The sequence below is a fragment of the Rhinoderma darwinii genome, chromosome 1 (genome assembly GCF_050947455.1).
Source record: "Rhinoderma darwinii isolate aRhiDar2 chromosome 1, aRhiDar2.hap1, whole genome shotgun sequence".
Taxonomy (NCBI): domain Eukaryota; kingdom Metazoa; phylum Chordata; class Amphibia; order Anura; family Rhinodermatidae; genus Rhinoderma; species Rhinoderma darwinii.
Window position 1 is genome coordinate 299,667,429 of NC_134687.1, and position 22,515 is coordinate 299,689,943.

The 22,515-nt window shown below is 43.0% G+C and overlaps 1 protein-coding gene across 1 annotated transcript in view; it reads right to left on the reverse strand.

The window, feature by feature from the left end:
• LOC142746274 (CTD small phosphatase-like protein 2-A) overlaps nucleotides 1-22,515 on the reverse strand; it is a 67,068-nt gene that overhangs the window by 13,768 nt on the left and 30,785 nt on the right. Inside the window, exons 5-6 of the mRNA XM_075854907.1 lie at nucleotides 10,028-10,114; nucleotides 204-266 (exon numbers count right to left, since the gene is read on the reverse strand). Of these exons, the coding sequence (XP_075711022.1) occupies nucleotides 204-266; nucleotides 10,028-10,114 (150 nt within the window). The remainder of the gene's footprint in view (nucleotides 1-203; nucleotides 267-10,027; nucleotides 10,115-22,515) is intronic.

Here is a 22,515-nt window from a genome sequence, read left to right on the forward strand (position 1 = left end):
TCACAGGAGGTCCTGGTATTGCATGCGTAACACATATACGAAAATGCGGCAGTTATAAACCGGCCTTGAATTGTGAACTAGTTAATAAATAAAAACAGGTCAGTGATGGGTCACACGAGGCGGCCAGCAATTCACTTTACTGTAAGGTAGCAATACCACCCTCAAGTTAATAGTAGTTCCATAGTTTATGTATCTGTTCTCACCTCATATATTTTGCAAACCGTTTCCAGGAATTCCCTGGCATGAGGTCTCAGCTTTACATACACCTGATCGATTTAAATGATGAAAATGACACTATTAATAGAAAAAGTAGCAAACAAATTATACAGCAAACAAGTCCCCTGTAACTTAACCCTTTCAAGACCGAGATCATTTTGGCCTTCAGGACCAGCCCCATTTTTTTCAAATCTGACGTGTCACTTTATAACTCTGGAATGCTTTTGTCTATCTAAGCGATTCTGAGATTTTATCGTGACATATTGTACTTTATGCTAGTGGAAAAATTTGGTCAATAAATTCATTGCTTATTTGTGAAAAACACCAAAATGTTTAAAAATTAGAAAAATAATAATTTTTGCAAATTTTCTTTATCTGCTTGTAAGACACAGTAATACCACACAAAATAGTTACTATTTCACATATTCCATATGTCTACCTTATATTTGCATTGTTTTTTGAACATTATTTTATTTTTCTACGACGTTACAAGGCTTAGAACTTTAGCAGCAATTTCTCACATTTTCAAGAAAATTTCCAAAACCTATTTTTATAGGTACCAGTTCAGTTCTGAAGTGGCTTTGAGGGCCTTATATAAAGAAACCCCCATAAGTCACCCAATTTTAAAAACTACACCCCTCAAAGTATTCAATACAACATTTAGAAAGTTTCTTAACCATTTAGGTATTTCACAGGAATTAAAGCAATGTAGAAGTGAAATTTACAAAATGTGTTTTTTTTGTCGGAAAATCCATTTTTTTCTGTAACACAAGGTTTTACCAGAGAAACGCAACTCCATATATATTACCCGGATTGTGCAGTTTTTAGAAATATCCCACATGTGGCCCTAGTGCGGTAATGGACTGAACCACAGGCCTCAGAACCAAAGGAGCACCTAGTGGATTTTGGGGCCTCCTTTTTATTAGAATATATTTTAGGCACCATGTCAGGTTTGAAGAGGTTTTGTAGTGCCAAAACAGTGGAAACTCCCCAAAAAGACACAATTTGTGGAATTAGTTCGTAAAAATGAAAATCTAAATTTTTTTTCAATAAAACTTAGAAATTATAAATTTCTACAAGCAATTAGGAGAAATTGCTTTACAAATCTTGGGAAGCTTTTTCTTCTTGATTACGGCAATACCCCATATGTGGTAATAAGCGGCTGTTTGGACGCATAGCAGGGCTCAGAAGCGAAGGAGCGCTATTTGGCTTTTGGAGCTCGAGTTTACTCAATTGATTTTCGGGTGTCCTGTCACATTTGCAAAGCCCCTGAGGGACCAAAACAGTGGACGCCCCCCAGAAGTGACCCCATTGGGAAACTACAGCCCTAAAAAAAAAAAATTGTCTAGGGGTATAGTGAGCATTTTGATCCCATAGGTTTTTTTGCTGAATTTAGTGGAATTAGGCCGTCAAAACTTCTATTTTTATACTTTTTTTTTTTTTTACCGCATTCACCGTGCGCTATAAATGACATATTTAATTTATTCTGTGGTTTGATGTGATTACGGCGATACCATATGTATATAGGTTTTATAGTGATTGCACGATAAAATCTCGGTTTTAAAAAAGTTATTTTGTTTTTGTGTTGCCATATTCTATCAGGAAAGCTGCGTGAGGGCTTGTTGTTTGCGGAACAAACTGTAGTTTTTATCGGTACAATTTTTGGGTAAATATGACTTTTTGATCCCTATTTATGAAAATTATTTGGGAGCTGAAGTGCCTAAAAATAGCGATTCCGGTATAGTTTTTCAATTATTTTTTTATGGCTGTCTCCGTGCGGGATAAATTACGTTATATGTTCAGGCCGTTACGTACGCAGCGATACCAATTAGGAAGAGTTTAATTTTTTTCTAATAATAAAGGACTTGGGGGGCGTGGCCAGCTACTGATGTGAGAGGACGTGTGTGGCGATAGCTCCGGGCTGGCATCCTGCATTATATCCTCCTGACGGTACTGTAATCCGTGAAAGTTGCCAAAATTCCTTACCAGCTACGTCGGAAGGGAAGGACATCTTCCAAAAAAAAGATGAGCCCGCCTAAAGCGATGAATGCGGCGGAAAAACTGAAATCCTATGCCCGCGTGGTAATCCAAGATGGCGCCGGCGAGTGCTCTGCTGGGCAGGCTGCGGCAATGGCAGGGACATCCACATCAGCTCCCTCTGAACGGGATGCGGGACTCACGTTGCAGGAGGCATCGGATAAGCTGCTGACAGCCATCCTTGAGACACGTACGACACTCACGGCGAAGATAGATGAGGTGAGAGTGGACGTGGGCCTATTCAGGCAGGACCTGCAGAATGTGCGGGAAAGAGTGACGGAGACGGAGGGCAGGATTTCGGCCTTGGAAGATCTCACTGCTAATGTACCGGCGGCTATACAGGATCTGCACCGTAAAGTGGATTTGTGGCGCCAGAAAGCCGACGATCTGGAAAATAGATCGCGCCGTAACAATCTCCGCATTGTGGGGCTGCCGGAGAGGGCAGAGGGGCAGAGATCGGGAGAGTTTGTGGAGAAATGGCTGAAGGAGACCTTCCCAGATGCATCATTCTCGCTGGCGTATGCGGTAGAAAGGGCGCACAGGGTCCCAGCACGATTACCACCTCCGGGTGCTCCCCCAAGACCTCTGCTTGCTCGGATGCTGAACTGCAAAGATCGGGATACGGTGCTGCTGGAAGCTCGGAAGGCCGGAGGGATTCGATTTGGAAATGCTTCTGTGTCCATATATCCGGATTTTTCTCCTGATTTGCAGAGACAGAGGGCGTCCTATGTCCCTATCAAGCGCCGACTACGAGACCTGCAGATTCCTTATTCGATGGCATATCCGGCTAGATTGCGGGTTGTGGATGGAGACAGAGCCATATTTTTTACGAATCCAACTGAGGCGGAAGAATGGATTACGAGAAAGCATAGGCAATCTCCCCGAAGATGAGTGCTGTGGCTGTGCAGGATGGAAGTTATGTCTGACATATGGAACTCATGGATACCCCATATTGCTTATAGTACAGACGTTCCAGCTGAAAGTATCCTTCTAAGATAATGATGTGATGATGTACCATATTATCTGCAAATTGTTATGGGGGGCATGAGGCCCATGTTATAAGGTTGGCAGTTCAAGCCCCATAGTAACATCCTTATATGTTCTAAATGGAAGGTATGGGGGACTGATATTATACGTCAGGTATTAAAAATGTTTCTATAAGTACCTGGGGATGCTGGCTCGGGGGGGCGCTACACTCATACAGATAGTGTATTTGCGGCAGAAACACGCTAGCCGTAGAAACTACCCCCTAGAGTATAGGCTACAAAGGTTAGCTCCTGTTGAGCAATGTTTGTTTTTGAAAGTGTTATGAAGGATATTGAGTCAACTCACATTACCACAGAACACGGCTTTGATATTGCACACCTACGAGTCATGGAGGGGAATGCATACGGGAATGGGATAATTGTTACTCAGGGGTTGGGGGATAGAATCAAGGGCAATGGTGCTTCAATGTGTGTTAACAACATGAAATGGCAGGATTACGGTTAATGTCCTGGAATGTCCGGGGAATGGGGTCTGCTGAAAAGAGGCATATGATATTTGCTGCTGTGCGGGGACAGCGTCCACATATAACGTGTCTACAAGAAACACACATGACACCGGACACTGTGGCGCAGTTGAATAAGCCCTGGGTACAATGGGCGGGTCATGCTTCGCACACTTCGTACTCCAGAGGGGTGGCCATCTTAGTACATGCAGAGCTTAGATGGAAATTGCTGCAATCCAATGTAGACCCGGAGGGGCGGTACATTTTTTTACATGCGGTTATAGATGACTGCCCATATGTGATCCTGGGGGTGTATAATCCTCCACCAGCCTCATTGGCAGTAATTCAGGAGGCAGTCCGATTTGTAGCAGCATACCCGGGGGTTCGAGTGATCATGATGGGGGACCTCAACTTGGTTATGGACCCAGATATGGATAGACTGCAGGGGAATGGGAGTAGAGGCCCTGGTAGGCCCACTCAGTTGAGCATGTTGGTAAAAGAAATGGGATGGATAGACTTGTGGAGGGCGACACATGAAGGGATTAGAGAATTTACATGTCACACCTTGCAGTACAACGCGTTGTCCAGAATTGATTATATATTTGGATCACATGCGGTTTTCCTGGAGATAGAAACAGTGGATCATTTACCGAGGGGGATCTCTGATCATAGTCCGATCTTATTGACATTAAAAAGGCCGCAGGTAGGCAGAAGGGGGATGGGTAAAATACACCCGTTTTGGCTTCAGCTCATCCAACAGAATGATCGCATACCGGATCAGTTATCAATATTTATAGAAGCACATGCTCAGATGGAGAATCGGTCATTGGTGTGGGATACTCTCAAGGCCTATTTAAGGGGGTGTCTCCGATCCTCCATATCCTATGTAAAACGGGCATCCGCCATGCAGGAGGAGGATATAGCATATCAATGTTCACAGGCGGAAGGGGTATTTGTTCAGGATCCCACGCCAGCTAACCGGAATGCTTGGCTAAATCTGGGTAGACAATATTTACAGATCCTGAGGGATAAGACATCGCGTAGCTTATTCTTTAGCAAACAATCCCATTTTGAATTGGGCAACCAGTCGGGTAAAATTCTGGCACAAATGGTACGAAACAGTTCTAGATCCCCCCCGGTGATGGGCATTGCGGGGCCTGGAGATGAGATATACACCTCCCCGGGAGAGATTCTCGAGCAATTTACACAGTTTTATGATCAGCTGTATGCATCAAAAGTTGATTATAGGATGGAGGAGATGGAGAGATACTTGGATGGAATAAGGTTCCCCACATTGACAGCGGAGGGGATGGCATCGCTTGAGGCTCCATTTACGTTAGATGAGATTTTGGAAGGAATGGCTTCGTTGGCCAAGGGGATGGCTTCAGGGCCGGATGGTATTCCTCTGGAGGTATATTTACAATATGGAGAGCTGCTGGCCCCCCAATTGCTGGCCCTGTTTGAACACAGCTATAGGAATTCCGCTCTTCCGGAATCCATGTGTGACGCCACCATAATAGTGTTGCTAAAACCAGACAAAAAGCCAGAAGATTGTGGTTCATATAGACCGATCTCGCTGCTGACAGTAGATTACAAAATCTTGACTAAGATGTTAGCTAGTAGACTCTGCAGAGTGATAAAAGAGATCATCCATTCAGACCAGTGCGGTTTTATACCTGGCAAGTCCACCTCAGAAAATATTAGGCGGGTACAGGTGGTGACACAGATTGGATGGGAGGAGCAGCAGGACTGGGCGGTGGCATCTCTGGATGCGGCAAAGGCATTTGACTCGGTAGAATGGCCTTATCTGCTGGCAGTGCTGCGAAGATTTGGGTTTGGGGAGAGATTTATTAAATGGGTCTCCTTGTTGTATAAAGCTCCACGAGCGCAGGTGTTGGTGAATGGGGCCCTGTCCCCTTCCTTTGGCCTCCATAGGGGCACGAGGCAGGGGTGCCCACTTTCACCACTTCTCTTCGCTTTGGCCATTAACATCAGGAAGGATCCTGCATATATGGGAATTAGAATAGGAGACAGAGAGGACCGGATAGGATTATATGCGGACGATATGGCGTTGTTCATGGCGAACCCCAATGCAACCCTCCCCAGGGCTATTTCCCTCATTAACGATTTTGGAAGGTACTCAGGGTTACTAATTAACTGGTCTAAATCGTATCTGATGCCATTGAGACAGGATAATTGTGGATGGGGCACCCAGTTTAGCGGACTGCCGGTAAGATCAGAGTTCAAATACCTAGGGATTAATATTGCTAGAGATAGCTCTAAATCGTATGGGTTAAATGTAATACCCTTGGTCACGTATCTAAGGGACAAACTACAGGTGTGGAAGGGCCTGCCTTTATCAGTAGCAGGACGCGTTAATCTATTAAAAATGATAGTGATGCCAAAGTTCTTGTATGTGTTGGAGCACATGGATGTGTTGGTGCCTAAAAAGTTCTTTAAACTAATAAACTCGATGTTCGCGCCGTTTGTGTGGGGGGGGGGGAGATCTAAGCTCAAGCTGTCGATTTTACAAAGACCTAAAGACGAGGCTGGGGCTGCGTTACCGGATGTTTTTCTATATTATTTGGCGGGGCAGCTCAGGTACTTGATTTCTTGGGTCTCCCCCCCCCCCTAGAGACTAATGCGGAGAATCATCTAGCTCGGGTACTGGGCTTAAAAAATTTGTGGCCGATACTGGAGCCGCATGATTTTAGACACCGCTCCCTGTTACCCTTACATAAGCTGGCGAGACGAGTCTGGCAACAGGCTAAAGATTTACTGGGATGTGTGGGGGTGGTGGCGGAGAGCCCGCTATGGGATAATCCGAGCTTTTCCCATCTGCACGGGTTGGTAGGGAAGAGTTACTGGTCATCTAGAGAGGTAGTTGCTATATCACAATTGCTAACGGAAGAAGGGTTGGTAATGACGGTGAGTGAGATTCGGGCAGCATTTAATATACCGCCAGGGGATGAATTATATTGCATACAGCTTCACCATGCTCTATTAGCACAATTCCCAGTGAATTCCGTGACACACTCTAGCTGTGACTTGGTGGCGAGGTTGAGCACGCCGTTTACGAGGGGTGTTGTCTCCCAAATTTATTCTTATCTAATGGAGGCTAAGATGCGAATGGAACCCCTGGGGGTGGAGGATAGGTGGCGTGCATTAATTCCACAACTCACAGCAGAGGACTGGAGGGAGGCGCAGGGCTCCCATCTGCTGGTTTCACCAGCTGCAAATAATAAACTAGTGCAACTGTTCATCATACACCAATGTTATTTAACGCCCGTAAAGTTGCATCGTATGGGAAGAATGGAGTCCTCACAATGTCATAGGTGTGGAGAGATGAGGGCAGACTTTATACACTTAATGTGGGGTTGTCATCCGATTCTTTGCTTTTGGGAGGAGGTGGTTACATTATTAAAGGCAGTGATGGGTAGGACGATAGTTTGCAGGCCGGAGGTGTGTTTACTGGGACTGTTAAATGAGGAGCAATGGTCATTATATGAGAAGATTTTTCTCAGAGAAACACTGTTTATGGCAAGAAAGGCGGTGGCTATGAGATGGATGGCGGATAGGTCCCCGACAGTAGCGCAATGGCGCAAAATGGTCAATGACATGCTTCCATTTGAGAAAATAGTGTACAAACATCGGGGTAAGGCAGCTAAATTTGATTTGATCTGGGATGGTTGGTGCTCATCGAGTCTCACTCATTGTACAATCCAAGGGCTGACAGCTGATCTGGCACAAGCTGGGGGTGGGAGAGGGTAAAAGACTAGGGAAGATGACACGTCCAGGTGATTCAGGGTATGATGTACAAGAGGATTGGGGCGAGGCGATAGAATATTGAAATGTGGGAGTATTCCTATTTTCATGATGTAATGTAATAAAGGTCGGGCTGGTTTGAATTGAGAATCCTGTAGTATGTGTGTGTGGTCTGCGAACCACGGGTTATTATGATGAATACCTGCGAGTATTCCCTTTGTATATATTGATTCTTCTGACATATGTACTATTGAATGTATAATGTTCTACTGATGTATGTGATGGTTTGACTCTGACAGTTACTTTTAATAAAACGAGTTTAAAAAAAAAATAATAAAGGACTTTATAAGGGGAAAATGTAAATTTTTACATTTTATTATTTTGACAGTTTACTTTTGTACATTTTTTTTTTCCTTTTTGTTTTTTTTTCTTTAGTCCTACTAGGGACTTGAAGATCCAATTGTTGGATCGTTTTTATAATACCCTGCAATTCTTATGTATTGCAGGGTATTATACCTGTCAGTTTCACACTGACAGGAGGCATATTGGGTCCTGTCTCTGGCAGGACGTAATCGCCTTCAATAGATGGCAGACCGGAAGCCAATCGGCCCCCGCAATCGCGTAGCGGGGTGCCGATGTTGCTATAACAAGTTAAATGCGGCAGTCACTATTGACTTCCGCAATTAAGGGGTTAATCGGTTCGGATCATCGCTGTGATCCGACCCGATGTTTTCCCCCAGTACTAAGGCTACTAGCAGCAGCCTGTACTGGGAGATGCCGGGCTGCGTGGAGCACCTGTGTGCTCTGTTAGGACACACGTAGATTAACGGGCTGCAGGCACAAGGACCAGCTCTGCAGCCCGTTAATCTACATGGGGTGGTCGGGAATTTGGCCGGAGCAACGAGTGCCGATCAACGAGACCGCTCGTTGATCGGCGCTCGTTTGCTCCTTTCACAAGGAGCTAGTATGTGGATGAGCGTTTTTTACTAAGATTGCTGGTCTCCATATGTTTACACAGGGAGATGTGCTGCCAACAACGATAATATTTTGAGCATTTGAAACGATTTAATACGATCAGCAGATGAACGAGTGTTTGCTCGTTCATCTGCTGATCGTTGCCCTGTTTACACAGAGCAATTACTGGGAACGAGCGTTCTGTGAACGCTTGTCTGCCCGATAAAGGCCCTTTCACACTGGCTAATTAAGTGTCGATATTCTTGGAGCAGCCAAAAAACAAATCCGCAAATTCATTGTTTAGATTGCTGTAATAAATATACAACTTAATGCGGTCCCTAGAAACTGTGCCCATAGGATTGCTTGAGGCAGGACTAGACATAGTAGGTAAAGGAATAATAAAACAAAAACGATAGAAGGGATTAATTGGAAATGGTGTTATTTTGTATTACATATACACGCACACGTATATTACATACAAGTATTTATTTACATAGATACACTGTGTACTTTATGCACCATTAGTTGTAAGAGTAAGAAATAATATAGCTATAAACACTACAGCTAAAATATCTCCTATTACACTCCTATCACACACATACACAAGTAAGAACCCTAAAGCCGCCCATACTCTAGATACATGTTTATTTGAATGAGAGAGGAATAAGCCGCTGCGAGACACCTTTGGCAGCGACTTATCTCCCATAGAAGAAATGAACAGGCAGGTTAAAACCCAACATGCCCGATCTTACTTTCCATCATTTTCTGCTGTCAATGGAGCGTCAGGAGTGCCATATACCCATTAGATAAAAGTCAGCTGAACCAGTCGACAACTTTTATTCAATATTTATGGCCAGCATAAGCGTTCAACAGGACTTTGCTTGTCTCCTATGGGGTATTTTATATTCTACAGGTGATTTTTACAAGAAGTGGATACGGACCACACATTATTGCATGTGTAGTGGTTAGCAAATGGCACTAATGTCTAGCCAGATGGAATCCTATGTCCCTGAAGAGGTAAGCTGAGCTGGAGGCATCAGGCCACTGGTTTTCTTCTAGTCATCAATGCAGGCAAATGTGGCATTGGAGCTCCGAACAAAGAGTAATATATATTTTAGTAAAAGTTACATAAATCACCATTATTTAGAATATTGGAAGTGCCAACTAAAACTTTTCCAACTCCTTTGTCTTCCTGCTGGGAGTATCTGGCAAGCACTAGAGGGAACGGGAAGGTGGTGGAAGGGCACCTGCTCCTTTTTCCCTTCCTATATTCAGTCCCTGACTAATTCCACATGCAGCTGAGACCTGAACATATACATTCATGCATAAACTAGCTTTGTATATGGAGACACCAACAACTGAAAACACACTCTGCTTGATAGGCACTCGATCCTTCTGGGGAAGGTTTCACACGCATGACTGACTGATCATGAATTTCTTAGAGGTTCATAATATCTCACCTACAATCCACACTGCGACTTTATCCCTCACTATCCACCTATTATTCTCATCAACTTCAGGCTACTACAAAGAATAACAACAGATCAAATTAACAAGTTTCCCTACCTTGTAATATGTATCCTGAAATGGAGCAAGGAATGTGAACTCTGCATCAGGTTGCGGAATTAGTGAGCTCTCAACTAGGACTTTTTCCTGCAGTAAAGGAGTAGAGGATATAATAACTAAAACAATGCTAACAGCATGTCAATAGTTGTGAACCCTGCCTTAGTTTATATGTGCTTATGTACATCAGCGTCGGGCTTTCCTTCTCGGGTTCCATTCAACCTTTTCCGTCAGAGAAACTGATAAACGTAAAGCCAAACTGAAACCATACATTCAGTTTGCATTACCATTGATTTCAATGGTAATGCTTCTGTTGCAGTTGGTTTCCATTCGTTTCGGTTCCTAAAGTTAGTTTTTTTTCTGTGAAAAAATGGAAACCTTGTGCAACGGAAGCATTACCATTAAATCAACGGTAATGCAAATGGAAGCTATGGTTTCCGTTTGGCTTTCAGTTCACCGGTTTCTCAGACGGAATGTATATTCCCTGTCAGGAAACTTGAGTAACGTTATAGTGTGTTTATGTGGCTGCACATAACGATATAGCTATATCGCTAGTGCAGTGTAAATGAATGGGGAGAAGTGTATGACGCTGATTGGTCAGCGTCATACACTTCTCTCCACAAAGCCCACTTGGTCAAAAAGTAAAACACGCCCAGTTGTCCATTAAGAATCTCATTAGCATAAAGCTAAAATAGGTCATAACTCCGTCAAAAATGATCGTTTTTATAAATAAAAAAACACAGCTGTAATCTACATTACAGCGCCGATCACATCATGTACAAGATAGGCCACTTATAATGTGGTGACAGAGCCTCTTTAAAGGGGTTCTCTCATGAAGACAATTCCTGTCCATATCCCCCATTAGGACATATGAACATCATAGAGGGGGTCTTACGCTCAAGACCCCCCTCCCTTTTAGAGCTAGAATAGAGAGACTCTCTGGCACCCATGCATTAGAAGGTCCTTTGGCATGTAACGCTACATTTCCCTGCAGCGGCCGCTCTATGAAAAACAACATGCAGTGTGCTATGGTGTCAGGAGTACAGTTGGAACAGTTAGTAAGGCCTCATGCACACAACCGTGTTCGTTCCGTGATATACGGACCGCACGTTGGCCGCATTTCCCGGACCGAACACCGTTCAGAGTTATTTATGACGCTAGGTGTCACTGCCTCCCTGCGGGACTACTGTCCCGTACTGAAACATCTTTTCAGTACGAGACAGTAGTCCTGCGGGGAGGCAGTGACTCACAGCTTCAAACATAACTATGATGCTAGGAGCCCGGCTCCCTGAACGGTGTTTGGTCAAGGAAATCCGTATATCACATACTGAACATGGTCATGAGGCCTAAATTCACATGTAGCCGAAATTGACAGTTTTTTTTACGTGTGAAAATTCTGCCGTTTTTTTACAAGAGAAATTGAAATGTTGCAGATTGAGAATCCACACCGCAGGTCAAATCTCATCCACTTTGCTGCTACTGTGTTCAGCTGCGGATTTTTGTCCACAAATACAGTTGGAAATCCGCTGCTTGTGAATGTTGCTGGTGATGGATGGTCAATTTGCTTATATTCTCTGTATTAAAAATTACACTGAGTTATTAAGCAGGATGCCAGATTCTATTCCACCTACAGTGACCTTCTCCCCCTTTATTTCTACTGTTTGCATAACCTTGATAAGCGAGCTGTAGGCAGCTTGGCTGAACACCCAGATATGAAGTTATCACATTTGTAATTATTTATTTTATTTATATTCGTTATTATTCCCAGAAGGGTTGGATATTTGTATGTAATAGACCGTAGTACCACAAGGACTTCTACGGTTAAGTCCTGATAATGGAAAGCCCAGTGCAATAGGGAAAACTTTGAATGTTGTATGGAGTAACCATTGATACACTCCTAGCACACTGCCGGCTTGTAATAGTGTGTGTAAGGGTCCTTAAATCAGTCAGTTTTATGCATTGTCAGACTGGCATAAGGAAGGAATTATTCGACGGATTTCTAACACGCATTTGATAATCCAGCATATAGACTTTATTGTAGCATAACAACTAAGTAAGTCTGTAGTAGTATAAACATCAGACCGTCCGGATTGAATACCGTTTTAAAATAACAACCTGTGTTCAATGAACGACCCCAACACATATCCCAAATGCCACCTGTGTCGTAGTAGTAAAACTACCTACGCAAATTACAGTGAAAGAAGAATTGGTATTGGCTTGCTCCAAGGGACGCTAAAGAAATAGTCACCAAAATACATCACAGGCTGTATGAACCAAAGCCATACCCCGGTAGCCAGTGCCGCACCTGCCATGAGGCGAGGTGAGCGGACAGCCTCAGGCGGCGCCACCTACCCGAAAATGACGGGCGGCATTTTTAGCCAGGGACGGACTGGACTGGGGGGGGGCATGTAGAACTAGCAGACATGTCGCATGATGGACACGTGTGTAACACTCCTCCTCGCTGTACGCAGCACATGCCACCAGAGAGGAGCAGGTCTGCAGAAGGAGTGGTCGAGCGAAGAGGAGAAGTGACTAAACGCACGAGGTAAGTTCCTGCCTTAACTCGGTCAGCCGAAGCTGATGGGACCGGGACCCGGGAGTATACTGCAAGGGGTGTGGGTCTGGGCATTTTACTGAACGCAAAGGGCTCTATGGGGCTGGAATAATCCACCCCATAGTGCCCTAACATCACTATAATGGAATGATAGGGGGGGGGGGTCTGGCTTACTGCAGAGGGCTCTATAAGGGGGGATTCTGCCCCCCTTTAAAGCAGTCAGTCAGATGCTCAGACCCCCCTAACTTTGCAGTATAGTAAGTAGTGAGGGCTCTATGGGGGATAATTCCCCCCCCTATAGAGCCCTCTGCTGTCAGTAAAATGCCCAGACCCCCCCTTGCAGTATACTCCCGGCCCCCCAGCGTTGGCCGACCCCTTTTAAATTAGTGGGGGCAGGAAGCTGAGCGCAGTATAGCTTCCCCACACAGCAGTCAGTCAGTACCCTCCTTGCAGTAGAATCCCCCCATAGCACCCTCAGTAGTTATTACACTTCAAGGGGGGGGGGGAGAGGTTCAGTGTGATTTGGTGCTACTTTCTAATTACTTTTTATTAAAAATTATTGTTACTTTTTGAGATACAGCCGCTTTGTATCCTGTATACAGAGCATCTGTACAGTATATAGCACTGAATCCTGTATCCGTCAGGTCAGCGGGTCCTGCAGGATCGAGCTGTTACCGATCACATCTAAGTTCATAACTTAGATGTGATCGATAATAGGCGACCTAATGGATTCAGGTCTCAGCGCTATATACAGTTGTTCTGTAAACAGGATACAAAGCAGCTGTATCTCAAAAAGTAACAATCATTTTCAATAAAAAGTAATTAAAACTTGCAATAACATTGATAGCCTTTAAACCCTTGAGTACCCAGCTCATTTTGGCCTTGAGGACCAGACCCATTTTTTCAAATCTGACATGTATCACTTTATGTGGTAATAACTCCGGAATGCTTTTACCTATCCAATTGATTCTGAGATTGTTTTCTCGTGACATATTGTACTTTAGTTTAGTGCAAAAATTTGGTCGATAAATTCATTGCTTATTTGTGAAAAACACCAACATTTAGAGAAAATATGAAGAAATTATGATTTTTCCAATTTTAAATGCATCTGCTTGTAAAACAGATGGTAATACTACACAAAATAGTTACCAATTAACATCCCCCATATGTCTACTTTATGTTTGCATCATTTTTTGAACATCCTTTTATTTTTCTATGACCTCACAAGGCTTAGAACTTTAGCAGCAATTTCTCATATTTTTAAGAATATTTCAAAAAGCGATTTTTTCAGGGACGAGTTCAGTTCTGAAGTGGTTTTGAGTGCCCTATATATTAGAAACCCCCATAAAACACCCCATTTTTAAAACTGCACCCCTCAAAGTATCCAAAACAGCATTCAGAAAGTGTTTCAACCCTTTAGGCGTTTTACAGGAATTGAAGGAAAGTAGAGCTGAAATGTTCAAATTTCATTTTTTTTTTACAAAATTCATATGTAATACATTTTCTTCTGTACCACAGAAGGTTTTACCTGAGAAACGCAACTCAATATTTATTGCCCAGATTCTGCAGTTTTTAGAAATATCCCACATGTGGCCCTAGTGCGCTAATGGACTGAAACACAGGCCTCAGAAGCAAAGGATCACCTCTTGGATTTTGGGGCCTCCTTTTTTCAGAATATATTTTAGGCACCATGTCAGGTTTGAAGAGGTCTTGTGGTGCCAAAACAGTGGAAACCCCCAAAAGTGACCCCCATTTTTTAAACTACACCCCTCAGGGAATTTATCTAGGGGTATAGTTAGCATTTTGACCCCACAGGTATTTTGCTATATTTTCTGGAGTTAGTCTGTGAAAATGAAAATCTACTTTTTTTCTGGAAAAACGTAAAAATTTCTAATTTTTGCAAGAAATAAAGGAGAGAAAGCACCCCAACATTTGTAAAGCAATTTCTCGCGATTATGGAAATACCCCATATGTGGTAATAAACTGCTGTTTGGCCCCACAGCAGGGCTCAGAAGGGAAGGACCCCCATTTGGATTTTGGAGCTCTGATTTTACTGGAATGGTTTTCAGTGCCGTGTCACGTTTGCAACGCCCTGGAGGGACCTAAACAGTGGAATCCCCCCAAAAGTGACCCCATTTTGGAAACGATACCCCTCAAGGAATTTTTCTAGTGGTATAGTTATCATTTTGACCCCACAGGTTTTTTGCTGAATTTATTGGAATTAGTCTGTGAAGATGAAAAGAGACTTTTTTTTGGAAAAAACACAGAATTTTCTAATTTTTATAAGGAATAAAGGAGAAAAAGCACCTCAACATTTGTAAAGCAATTTCTCCTGATTACGGAAATACCCCATTATGTGGTAATAAACTACTGTTTGGACCCATGGCAGGGCTCAGAAGGGACGGAGCACCATTTGGATTTTGCAGCTCAGATTTTGCTGAATTGGTTTCTGGGGGCCATGTCGCATTTGCAGAGTCCCTGAAGTACCAGTACACTAGAAATTCCCCAGATGTGATCCCAATTTGGAGACTATACCCCTGAAAGAATTAAATTAGAGGTGTAGTGAGCATTTTGAGCCCTCAGGTGTTTTATAGATTTTATTAGAATTGGTCCGTGAAAATGAAAACATTTTTTTTTTCCAATAACCTGTAGCTTTAGCTCAGAATTTTTCATTTCCACAAGGAATACAGGAGAAAAGACACCCCAAAATGTGTTACACAATTTCTCCTGATTACGGAAATACCCCATATGTGGTTGTAAACGGCTATTTGGACATACGGCAAGGGTCTAAACGGAAAAAGTGCAATTTCGTTTTTGGAGTGGAGATTTTACAAAATTTGTTTTTGACGCCATGTTGCATTGCGCTGAGGTACGAGTACAGTGAAAACTCCCGAGAAGTGACCCCATTTAGGAAACTACACCCCTCAAGGAATTCATCTAGAAGTGTAGTGAGCATTTTGACCCCCAAAGGTTTTGCAGAAATTAGTGCACAGTTGATGTTGCAGATTGAAAATTGACATTTTCCACATATATGCTATTTCAGTGCCCAATGCGTTGGGCCCAGCTTGTACCACTGGAGACACACACCCCATAAATAGTTAAGCGGTTCTCCAGAATACGGTAATACCCCATATGTGGTCATAAACCGCTGTTTGGGCACACTGCCAGGCCCAGAAGGAGCGCCATTTGGCTTTTGGAGCGCAGATTTTGCTTGGTAGTAGTTTTGTTTAGTGTTTTACTGGTGTTTCAGTTTATAATGTGGGGGCATATGTAATCTGTGCGGAATACATACATTTTTTGCGTGACACACTGTCGTTTTTATTGGTACCATGTTTGGCTACGCGCGACTTTTTGATCACTTTTTATTCCATTTTTTTGGAAACAACGTGACCAAAAAAGGAAATTCTGCCATTGTTTTTTATGGTATTTTTTTTACGGTGTTCACCGTGCGGGATAAATAATTTGATATTTTTTTAGGTCAGGCCGATACGAACGCGGCGATACCTATTATGTCTAGTTTTTGTCTTTTTTTTTCATTTTTTTTCTAATTATAAAGGGATCAGGGAAACAAGGCGATTATTGTTTTTATTACGTAAAACTTGTATTTATTTATTTATCTAAAACTTTTTTTTTACTTTTTTGTTCACTTTTTATTTTACACATACTAGGGGACTGGAAGATCTGATCTTCTGATCCCCTGCACAATACACTGCACTACTTCTGTATGTACTGATGTAGTGCAGTGTATTGTAACTGTCACTTTACAACTGACAGTTGAGCCTAATAGGCTCCCGTACCTGGCAACCAGGAAGCCGTTGCTCTCTTGATTGCAACCATCAAGAGATTTTTCGCGGGGGGGGGGGGGCAATGGGGTGCAGAGGGTGCCCCCTCCCTCTGTATCAATCACTTAAATGCCGCTGTTGCTATTGACAGCGGCATTTAAGGGATTAAACTACAGCGATCGGAGAGGACAGTGATCGCTGTAGTTGCAGTGGGATGTCGGCTGTATATTACAGCCGACATCCGATGAAGATGGAGCGAGCACAGCTCCTGTGCCCGCTTCATCCTCAGGGCGTTACTATACGCCCATTTTCGGGAAGGGGTTAATAAAAATAGTGTTTTTGTTTTTTTTACACCGCTTTCTCTGATCTCCTCACGTATCTCACAGAAGTGAGGAGATCAGAGAAAGTGACAGGAGCTTTCTCCTGCAGACGACGTCACAGACGGCTGTGATTGGTCAGTCTCTGAAGACTGACCAATCACAGCAATCGCCGGCATTGGGGACTGCTAATTGGTCCCCAGGCCGGTAGCAGAGGCGGTTAGCTGTCAATGACAGCTGCCGCCGCTGTTCTGTCACTATATGATTTCACATAGTGACAGTTTATTCCTGCGCCGTAATAGTACGTCGAAGGTACGCTGGAATAAGCGGCCAGCGACGTACTATTACGTCGAAGGTACGCAAGGGGTTAAACTATATCATATATATATATCTATCAATGTAATTGCAAGTTTTAATTACTTTTTATTGAAAATGATTGTTACTTTTTGAGATACAGCTGCTTTGTATCCTGTTTACAGAACAGCTGTATATAGCGCTGAGACCTGAATCCATTAGGTCGCCTATTATCGATCACATCTAAGTTATGAACTTAGATATGATCGGTAACAGCTCGATCCTGTAGGACCCGCTGACCTGACGGATACAGGATTCAGTGCTATATACTGTACAGATGCTCTGTAAACAGGATACAAAGCAGCTGTATCTCAAAAAGTAACAATCATTTTCAATAAAAAGTAATTAAAACTTGCACCAATTACATTTATAGATATATATATGATATAGTTTAAAGGCTATGTACACCTTTAAAAACGTAACTAAACTTTTATCATGTCATACTGACATGTCAGAAGTTTTCATTGGTGGGGGACCGAGCACTGAGATCCCCACCGATCGCTAAAATGAAGCAGCAGAAGTGCTCGGGTGAGCGCTGTGCCGCTTCATTTTTGAACGACTTTCAGCAGAGTGAGCGGTGTACGGACTCAGACTCTCTATTGAGCCTGTACCCTGCTCCAAGGAAAGCCAAAGAGAATCGAAGCGGCACACCGCTCACCCGAGCACTTCTGCGGCTTCGTTTTAGCGACTAGTGAGGGGGGGGGGGGGTTCTCAGTGCTGGGACACCACTGATCAAAACTTCTGACATGTCAAAAGTTTTTTAAAAAGTTGTTACACTTTAAAGAGAACCTTTCACCTCCCCATACGTGTGCAGCTGATTGGACAGTGTCACGGCGATGTTACACGCCCCCTTACCGATTACCTACCAATTGACTGTTCATGGGGTTATTTAACCCCTTCCCGCTCCTGGACGTACTATTAGGTCATGTTAGCGGGATCGTTCTCGCACCATGACCTAATAGTACGTCCAGGAGCGAGAAGGGGTTAAATAACCCCATGAACAGTCAATTGGGAGGTAATTGGCAAGGGGGCGTGTAACATCGCCGTGACACTGTCCAATCAGTCACAGGAGTAACGGCCGTTTCGGACGTCTTCCCGACACATGCAGGAACTGTGACAGCTGCTGTCTCGTACAGCAGTTACCGCAGCTCCTACAGCGTGGACCGATCGCTATGTCCCTGCTGATTAACCCCTTAAAAGCCACGGTCAATAGGGATCGCAGCTTTTTAGGGGTTAAGCTACAATCGCCGGCCTGCTACACAATAGAGGCCGGCAATGGTGACTATGGCAACCGGACGCCTAACAATGGCGTCCGGCTATGCCATCGACGGAAGCCTAGTGGGTCCTGACAAAGTCAGGACCCACTATGCTTGCAGTCAGTGAGTAGCTGACAGCTCTAATACACTGCACTAAGCATGTAGTGCAGTGTATTAGAATAGCGATCAATGCCTTCTGCCCACAAATCCCCTAGTGGGACAAAGTAATAAAGTAAAAAAAAAAATGTGTTAAAAGTAAAAATCCCCCTTTTTCCGTTAATAGTCCTTTATTATTAATAAAAATAGCTAAATAAACTATACATAATTGGTATTGCCGTGTCCGTAACGGCCTGAACTACAAAATTTTTTTAATTATCCTGCGCGGTGAGCGCCGTAAAAGAAAATAATAAACCGTGCCACAATCACAATTGTTTGGCCACTTCACCTCCCAAAAAATGGAATAAAAAGAGATCAAAAAGTCGCATCTACCTATAAATGGTCCTGATTGAAACTACAGTTCGTTACACAAAAAATAAGTCCTCGCACGGCTTTCTTGATGGAAAAATAAAAAAATTCAGGCTCTTGGTAACACAAAAAGGTAATATGGTAACACAAAAAGTATTTTTATTGTGCAAACGCCACAAGACAAAAAAAAAAACTATAAACATATGGTATCGCCATAATTGTATCGCCCCACAGAGTAAAGTGAATGTGTCATTTATAGCGCACGGTGAACGCTGGAAAAAAAATAGAATAAAAAAACCAATAGTAGAATTGCTGTTTTTTTTAGTCACCACGCCACTTAAAAATAGAATAAAAACTGATCAAAAAGCCGCATGCACCCCAAGAAAACTACAATGAATTCCTCAAGGGGTCTACTTTCCAAAATGGGGTCACTTTTGGGGGATTTCCACTGTTTTGGCACCACAAGACCTCTTCAAACCGGACATGGTGCATAATAAAAAAAAAGAGGCCTCAAAATCCACTAGGTTCTCCTTTGCTCCGGAGGCCGGTGCTTCAGTCCATTACCGCACTAGGGCCACATGTGGGATATTTCTCAAAACTGCAGTATCTGGGCAATAAGTATTAAGTTGAGTTTCTCTGGTAAAACCTTTTGTGTTATAGAAAAAAATGGTATAAAAAGGATTTGACAAAAATAGATATGTAAATTTCACCTCTACTTTGCTCTAAATTCCCGTGAAACACCTAAAGAGTTCATAGACTTTCTAAATGCTGTTATGAATACTTTGAGGGGTCTAGTTTCTAAAATGGGGTTTTGATAGTCGTTTCTAATATATAGGCCTCTCAAAGCAACTTCAGAACTGAACTGGAACCTAAAAAAAAAACTAAAAATGAGGCAATACTTCGCTTCTCCTAATGAGCAGCGCAGACCCCTATTAGAAAGTTTGAGGGCCCGGTTTTCCCAAGCATACACCCCCGAGAATTGTATTTCTATTGATGAGTCCTTGGTACATTTTAAAGGGAGGCTTCAATTACGTTAGTACCTGCCGGGTAAGAGGGCAAGGTATGGTGTGAAGATGTATAAGCTGTGCAAGAGTGCATCAGGGTATACCTACAGATTTAGGATATATGAAGTGAAGGACACCAGTATTCAGCCCCCAGAATGTCCCCCTTACTGGGAGTTAATGCAAAAATTGTGTGGGATTTGGTGCACCCACTGCTGGACCAGGGCTACCACCTCTACCTGGATAATTTTTTATACCAGTGTGCCACTCTTCAAGTGCCTCGCTTCCCGAAGTACTGCGGCATGCGGCACTGCTAGAATAAATCTGAGAGGCCTCCCTAAGACTCTGCTTGGACAAACAAGGGGTGAGAGCAGGGCACATTCTAGCAGCAACATATTGTGTGTCAAGTACAAGAGAGATGTCCTTGTATTGACAACAATACATGCCCACACCAGTACCCATGTACCTGTACGAGGTACCAGTACAGAGACCCCCAAACCGGACTGCATCCTGGACTACAATAGCTACATGGGAGGGGTGGACTTCCCAGATCAAGTCCTGAAGCCCTACAGCGCCATGCGGTGTGGTATAAGAACCTGGCCATGCACATCATACAGATGGCATTGTACAATGCGTACTGCTACGTCGATGTGCAAGCCAGAGGGGAACTTTCCTGGAATTTCAAGAGGTGGTTATCAAGAAACTAATTTTTAGGGACCAAGAAGGGGGGGCATCCAGTACTTCTGGAAGAGAGGCCACACGCCTCGTACCAGGGCAACACTTTCCAGGAGGTTCTCCAAACTGGCAAGAAAGGAAAAAGGCAAAAGAGGTGCAAAGTCTGCTATAAGAGGGGGATAAGGGAGGACATAATATATCAATGTGACACGTGTCCCGAAAAACTAAGGCTCTGTATGAAAGTGTTTTAAAATGTATCATACATCCCTTGATTTTTAATCTACTCCAGTTTTACTTACCCTGATGCACTCCGCACAGCTCATCCACCCTCGTCTTTCCCTTCTGAGCCCTGCTGCATGCCCTGGCAGCTAACAGCCACATTGAGGGTATTATCATACCCGTGAGAACCCACATTACAGTTCATGGGGTGTATGTCTCTGGTCAAAATGCTCACTACACCTTAAGGGTGAAGTTTTTAAAACGGGGTCACAACTGTACTGGTACCTCAGGGGCTTCTGCATACATGACTTCGCACCAGAAAATCCCCAGTAGGCCAAATGGTGGTCCTTTCCTTCTGAGCCCTCCCATGGGCCCAAACAGCAGTTTATCACCACAAATGGGGTATTGCTGCACTCAGGACAAATTGGACAACAAAATGGTGTTTTATTTCTTGTGAAAATAAGAAATTTTGAGCTAAAACTACATATTATTATTATTATTATTATTAATTCCCAGCCCAATTCAAATAAGTTCTGTGAAGAAACTATGGGGTCTAAATGGTCACATTACCCATAAATGAATTCCTTGAGGGGTGTAGTTTCCAAAATGGGGTCACTTCTGGTGGGTTTCCATTGCTTTGATACCACTGGGGCTCTGCAAATGCGACATGGCACCCGAAAACCAATCCAGCAAAATCTGCACTCCAAAGAACACAGCGCTCCTTCCCTTCTGAGGCCTGCCATGGGCCCAAATGGCAGTTTATCGCCACAAATGGGGTATTGCTGCACTCGAGAGAAATTGGGCAACAAAATGGGGTATTTTGTTCCCTGTGAAAAGAAGACATTTTGATGAAAAATTACATCTTATTGGAAAAAATGACATTTTAATTTCACAGCCCAATTCAAATACGTGCTGTGTGAAAACTATGGGGTCAAAATGGTAACAACAACCATAAATTCCTTGAGGGGTGTAGTTTCCGAAATGGGTTCACTTTTGGGGGATTCCTACTGTTTTGGCACCTCAACACCTCTTCAAACCTGGCATGCTGCCTAAAATATATTCTAATAAAAAAAGAGGCTCAAAATGTACTACGTGCTTCTTTGCTTCTGGGGCATGTGTTTTAGTCCACGAGCGCACTATAGACATGTGGGACATTTCTAAAAACTGCAGAATCTGGACAATACATATTTAGTAGTGTTTCTCTGGTAAAGCCTTCTGTGTTACAGAAAAAAATTGAATACAATTGAAATTCAGCAAGAAAAATTATATTTGCAAATTTCACCTCTATTTTGCTTTCATTTCTGTGAAATGCCTGAAGGGTTAAATAAACTTTCTAAATGCTGTTTTAAATACTTTGAGGGGTCTAGTTTTCAAAATGGGCTGTTTTATGGGGGTTTCTAATACATAGGTCCCTCAAAGCCACTTCGGAACCAAACAGGTACATTAAAAAATAGGCTTTTGAAATGTTCTTAAAAATATGAGAAATTGCTGTTTATGTTCTAAGCCTTGTAACGTCCAAGAAAAATAAGAATGTTCAAAAAACTATGCCAATCTAAAGTAGACATATGGGAAATGTGAACTAGTAACTAATTTGGGTGGTATAACCATCTGTTTTACAAGCAGATATATTTAAATTCTGAAAAATGCTATTTTTTATAAATTCTCTAAATTTTGCAATTTTTCACCAATAAACACTGAATATATCGTCGAAATTTCAGCACTAACATAAAGCCCAAAGTGTCACGAGAAAACCATCTCCGAATCGCTTGGATAGGTTTAAGCATTCCGATGTTATTACCGCATAAAGTGAAATATGTCAGACTTGAAAAATGGGCTCTGAGCCTTAAGGCCCAAACTAGGCTGCGTCC